General features: G+C 36.5%; 1 protein-coding gene across 2 annotated transcripts in view; it reads left to right on the forward strand.

Annotated features, from left to right (window-relative positions):
• CNTLN (centlein) overlaps positions 1–5,520 on the forward strand; it is a 313,278-nt gene extending 307,758 nt beyond the window's left edge. For both annotated transcript variants that reach the window (XM_042913157.1, XM_042913158.1), the window contains exon 26: positions 4,192–5,520. In XM_042913157.1, the coding sequence (XP_042769091.1) occupies positions 4,192–4,293 (102 nt within the window). In that variant the 3' untranslated portion in view covers positions 4,294–5,520. The remainder of the gene's footprint in view (positions 1–4,191) is intronic.
• The last annotated feature ends 480 nt before the right edge of the window (positions 5,521–6,000 follow it).

Genomic DNA, 6,000 nt, shown 5'->3' on the forward strand with positions numbered 1-6,000 from the left:
CAAAGCTCAGTTGTTCCGGTGTCCTAGTTAAATTTCCATACCAAGAAATCTCACACAGTATCAACTCTTCACCTGTCTCATCTTCTCCGTGATGTTGAAGCGTTCAAGCCTGTGGGACTCTGTATTGACATACCCAGGAGTATCCCTTCTCCTTTGTTATGCAAGAGAAAGAAAGAAATCATGCAGTCTTTCTGGACTTCATAGTCCCTGGCATATGCCATCGGAGATGAAACCCGAGGCAGCATAATTGTCGGGTTTGTTGTTTCGGATACATTTGATGGGGCAAGTGAGAAAGTATGGCTGCTGTTGTCCAGTCAGCTTGCTGCCACTTCAGTCCAACTCCAAAATCCTATCCATGAAAGAATAGTGGTGCTTTCTGTGTCTGAGGGAGTTCCCTCTAGAATGCATGTAGAGAGATTTTAATGTACTCTAAACACCCTGTGTGAGATAACCTTGCATTTCATCTAGACTCCGGTCTCCTGGTCTTCTTAATGTTTTTAAAGTGTTTTGCTGTTAAAACAAATAAAAAACAGGGCAAACAAGCAGACCATGTGAATTTTTAAAGCACTTTCCAAGGCATTTTGTATTTTAAAGACAGTCTTAACTGCACCCAATCTATAGCTCTCTGTTGAGAATTGACGTTCATTTGATACTGTAAGCTTTTGAAGAACTCTGTGAATCACAGTAGACTAAATTATGTCCCATCAGTCTTCAGGTTAACTGTAATTTATAAGATTTTTTAAATGTTTGTTTATTTATTTTGAGGTGGGGGGCAGAGAGAGAGTGAGAGAGAGAACACGAAGCGACAGAGCCCAATACGGGGTTCCATCCCCATGTAGGGTTCGATCCCACAAACCATGAGATCATGACCTGAGCCAAAATTAAGAGTTCGAGGCTCAACTCACTGAGCGCCTGTAATTTGTAAGATTTAAGAATTAACAATAATCTGTAAATGATAAAAGTGATTATTCTCAGTTAGCTAAAATAGCCAGTGAACTTAAAAATCCCATTCTTAACCACTTTCAGAAAACAAGAATTTTCATTAATTCATCCTAGACTAAGCAAAGGTTTTTATCTGTATAGTCTATGAAAGAAGTTTGCCAAATAAAGAATAGTGCACACTTGGCAAGAGAAGCTATTTTTGAAACCAATACTGCTGGTCCACTCGTTATTTGAGGATGTTTTGAGTCTACTCCATGAATAAGGAACAATTTATAAAGTAGGAGGGACACGTGCTTAAAATTTTTTGGTTAACAGTTACTTTGAGTTATAGTGTTCATTTGTAAAAAATAAGTCATATTCATTTGAAAACAATAAGTATATTTTATGAAATGTTTTCTAATCTGACTTTTCCTTAGTCTTCTTCTAGGTTTGTTTCAATTACTAACAATTATATTATAAAATTACATTAATTTTATATTTTATAAAATTACAGTTGATCCTTTCGAAAGGCCTCTTTGAGAGCCGGACTTACAGTTCCCAGGGAACAACAAGTCATAAAAAGCAAATAGAGTGAGCACTGTGTTTGGAGAAAGAAATTCAGAGTTGGTTTATGAAAAAGGAAATAGAAAGGTTGAATTAAAATAAACATCTCCAACTAACTTGTAAGATGTATGAATTTTAATTTAATATTATATATAGACAGATAATAATATCCTTCTGACCTATTTGCAGAGAAATAGAAGAACCTCTAAGGGCAGATAGATATGCACATACCGTGCATCATGATTAAAAGATTGATCACTTTTTGAAATCTATATGTGTTAGCCTCTATACAAAGCTTAAAAGAAGCTTACAATCCAATAAAACAGGATTGACAAACAGTTGTGTTTAACTGTGGGGCTTTTTGTTTTATTGAAAGCCAGAGGAAGAGAATAAAGTGAGTTGTCAGTAGTAAATTAGTAAATGGACCTCTTGTTCCACCTCGGAGGCTTCCTGGAAGAGAAATTCTTTGAGCTAGATTTTTTTAAAAGGAAGTGAAATTTCCAAGTACATGACATGTTGAAAACTGTTCAGATCACAAGATAAAAAGGTTTATGTTTTAACTTGAAAGTGTAATATGCAAATAAGATGATTAATGTCAGTACATTGTGGCCTGGTGAAAGTACTGTGACATTATTACATAGGAAATTACAGAACCAGCATGTTTCCCAAAGTGTGTTCCATGGATTGCTAGTTCCTCATGATAAACAGACCATGAGAAGAGCATGGACAAATGAATTTAGAAACAGAGTATTACATTGCTTGGAGACTCACAGTGTCTGTTAATATCTTAAAGCTTCTAAGAGATCCTGAAATAGAGGAACTTTTTAAGGTTTGGTTTGTTTCCCAAACTTATTTGGTCAGAGGACCCTTTTTTCCCTTGAACAGCTTGAGGAAATTACATTTTATGTCCACCAGGAAACATCTTGTTTATCTGCCTTTTTGATGGGGATGCATATGGTACTGATAGCCAGGGCCAACATACAGAAGGTTGCCTGATAGTTTTGTTATTATTTTGTATGTGCATTCCTTTAACATCTAATATTAATGCCCTGAGAATTTAAATTATCTAATTTATAAGACTGGAAGTTTTGCCAAATATGACTCTTTTCTGCATCCCAGAAGGGCAATCTGTCAAAGTAATGATTTGCTGTTAGTATCCTTACCTTGCAGAAGGGAGTCTAACATTCTTCCTTACTTCTAAGATGCATTTTCCCCACATTTTCATATTTCTGACATTGCAATGCAAACACAGTGTGTATATATTTAATGGGGTAGTAGGGGTTTTTTCTTTCCCAGAAAAAAAGCTGTTTTTAATTCAATGCATGTATCTTCTATTCAAGTCTGTCTTCAGAACTAAAGAAATGTGATATTTTGGTATCTTGTGGTTTCTTCAGTAGTAAGTTTCATGGAAGACCGTGTGTGAAGCTCCTGGCATTGACTTAGAAAAGGCAGTTTGTTACAAAGATGAGAAAGAAGTTAAACTAGAACCTTTTTGTTAGAAACTTGGGATCTGAGGCAATCCTATGGACCAGCTTTGGTCTCCGCTTCTCATTCGTGGCCTGCATAATCTGTTTGTCTGGCCTGTTGTTTCACTGCCACTGGCCAACCTTTTCTGTTTACTCCCAGTTCAAATTCGAAAAGGCCATTCTGGTTGGTTGAGTGAATTATAATCACCCCAGCTGAGCACAGCCGAGCACCTCCTATAGTGGTCTTTGGTCAGGTGCTGATGATGGATGCTCCCTTTGGTCATCCTGGCACAAAAAAGGGCCTGATGGTACTTCCCTTGTGGGGAAGGGGACTGGGCATGGGAAGCATCCCCGTCAACATATTCAAGGAAACAAAAGTGGTCTTTTGCTGGTTAATCAAAAGGGCAACTCCAAGAAATGGCATAATGAATGTCTTAATTATTATAAACCTCTTCTGTGAGACCAGACAGCTGGGAAGGAGACAAAAGGAAGTTGGTGGAGGTGTGGGGGTAATTGGAGACCCTTTTCCCTTTTCTTCTACTTACAGCCCAGACATGTATCCTACGACTCAGACTTCTACAGGAAACCCAGGGAAGCAGAGGGAACAATGAAACTTTACCAGAAAAGTTATATAAATTATGAAATTTAAAAATGTACTCTACATTTCATAAACTCAGCAGTTTGCAACATGTGTATTACACTTTGATGTGCCAAACAAACTTTTCTATAACATCTTAATCAATGGGTATACTTTTGCCATTTTTTTTTCGCTCTGAAATTTTACCCTACAACTCTTGAGGTGTTGGGCTCTCACACAGACAAGTGTATTGATAGTTCTCTCTCATTCTTTTATGAGTGATGAGCATACAGTACTCCTTCGGTGGGCCTGTGGGCCCTGGAGATGACTGTAACCTGCTATTGATCAGCTGATTGAAGATAAATGGCTCAGCTGCTTGTATTGCAGATTACATCATTAACATGGTCAGTAAACCATGAATTGTTCAATAAGGCGTTTATCTTTTTTCATTTTACTTCTGCTCTTTTATCATTTTTATTATAAAAGACAAAATTACCCACACTAACCAGGAAGATCAGTTGAAAAGAGACCCAGAAGGGTGCCATTATGGGTGCAAAGTTGCAGATAGCTGAGTTCTAATGGTTTAATGATATTTAGTGTATGTTTTTGAGCTGAAGAAAATATAGAGTTTTGATCATCCTTTTTTGTGTGTTTCTCTTACAGCTTCCTTTTGCCTCATATTTGCTAGAAGCAGTACTGGAGAAAATAAATGAAAGAAAGAAACTAGTTGAAGGATATTTCACAATTATGAAAGATATTAGATGATATTATGATGAAGAACTTTTTTTCAAATGTGAAAACTTTTTGTGTGGTGGGACTGGAGAAATGCATTGCAATCCTGATACAGTATCTGCTCCAACTATCAATAGTCAGGTTCAATACCAAAATAAGAAGTCTCTGAAACTAATTAATTGCTGAACAAGTGAAACTAATTAAGTACACAGCCATTTTAAAGGAAATAGTGTAGCATTTGATTGTTGAATACAAATATTGCCACAAATCAATGCAAGCTTAAAAATGATTTTCCTTCCAGTGCAGTGGAAGAAATTAGAACAAGCTTGGACACACAAATTGGCCTGAATATAAGAAGAAAAAGGTGTAAACTGAGGACTTAATGTTTTAAGTTTTGTAAGAAACTAGACCATTTACATAAAACCAGTATAAAAGGCCTTAAATCATCCAATGAAGAGCAATTTGTTTTGTTGGCAAATATAAAACGAAGCATCATATCTTAAGGATGAGAATTTAATGAAATAAATTGTGTGGTCCAGTTATATCTGTTCTCAATATACTGGATTATGTAGGAGACACTGTATTTTCCTAGAACTACTTGGCAAAAATAAAACCATTTTCTCCTTTTCTCCCTTTCTTTTTTTAAATTCACATGACTTTGTGTGGCCATCTAAATTAGCAAGGGACCACAAGCCCAGTGTATAAAATTAGGCTAGATCCAGCATAACTCCTACTGTGGTCAACTAATTAAGTTCAAATTCCTAATGATGATATCATCTTTATTTAGATTTCCAAATACTCTTAACCCCTTTTCACCTTTTCGCTATATTCCTGCCACACATGACCTTTCTGGTTCCTCTAATTCACCAAACTTCTGCCTGCCTCCAGCCTTTACTCTTTTTCTTTTCTAGAATAGTCTGTACGTTTTTCTCATGACTGGCTCCTTCTCATCATTCAGGATCACCTTATCTGCTCCCTCAGGGACACATTCCCTGGCCATCTTACTACTTAATTTCCTTTATCACAGAAAATTAGCTGTTTTACCTGTTCACTTATATGTCTTCATGTTATTTTCTCCTCCCCTTTCCCTTTAGAATACAGGTCCCCTGAGGTTAAGGCAGCGGTTGGCATATTATGGCCCACAAGCCAAATCTGGACTGCCGCCTGTTTTTGTGCGGCCCACAAGCTAAGAATAATTTTTACATTATCAAATGGTTTAAAACAAAAAGAGAATATGTTTTATAGCATGTGAAGTTTATATGAAATTCAAATTTTAGTGTCCATCAATAAAGTTTTATTGGAACACAGTGATGGTCATTTATTTATGTATTGTTCATGGCTGCTTTCAAGCTACAGTAGTGCAAGTGAGTATGCAGCCCAGACCATATGTGATGCTGTGGTCACTTTGCACTACTTAGCACACTACAAATCACAATGACACAATTCTAGGAAAATACAGTTACAACTTGACAGCATTTCAGATGCCACAATACTACTCTACTGCACTTTTTAAGAAAAATATATACCCATCATGTCAAAACAAGAAAAGAAGAGAAAAATGGCTGTCAGCGTGACATTTTTTACGGCATAGCAGAGTGTGGATTATCTTGCTATTGAATTAGATGGCAAAACATTGTGATTATTATACCTATGCTGAAAGAATGCACTGTATATGGACATTACTGAACTAAGTACTCATAACAGAATTTCCAACTCACAAGAAAACAATGGTAAGAAAAT

The sequence above is a fragment of the Panthera leo genome, chromosome D4 (assembly GCF_018350215.1).
Source record: "Panthera leo isolate Ple1 chromosome D4, P.leo_Ple1_pat1.1, whole genome shotgun sequence".
Taxonomy (NCBI): Eukaryota; Metazoa; Chordata; class Mammalia; order Carnivora; family Felidae; genus Panthera; species Panthera leo.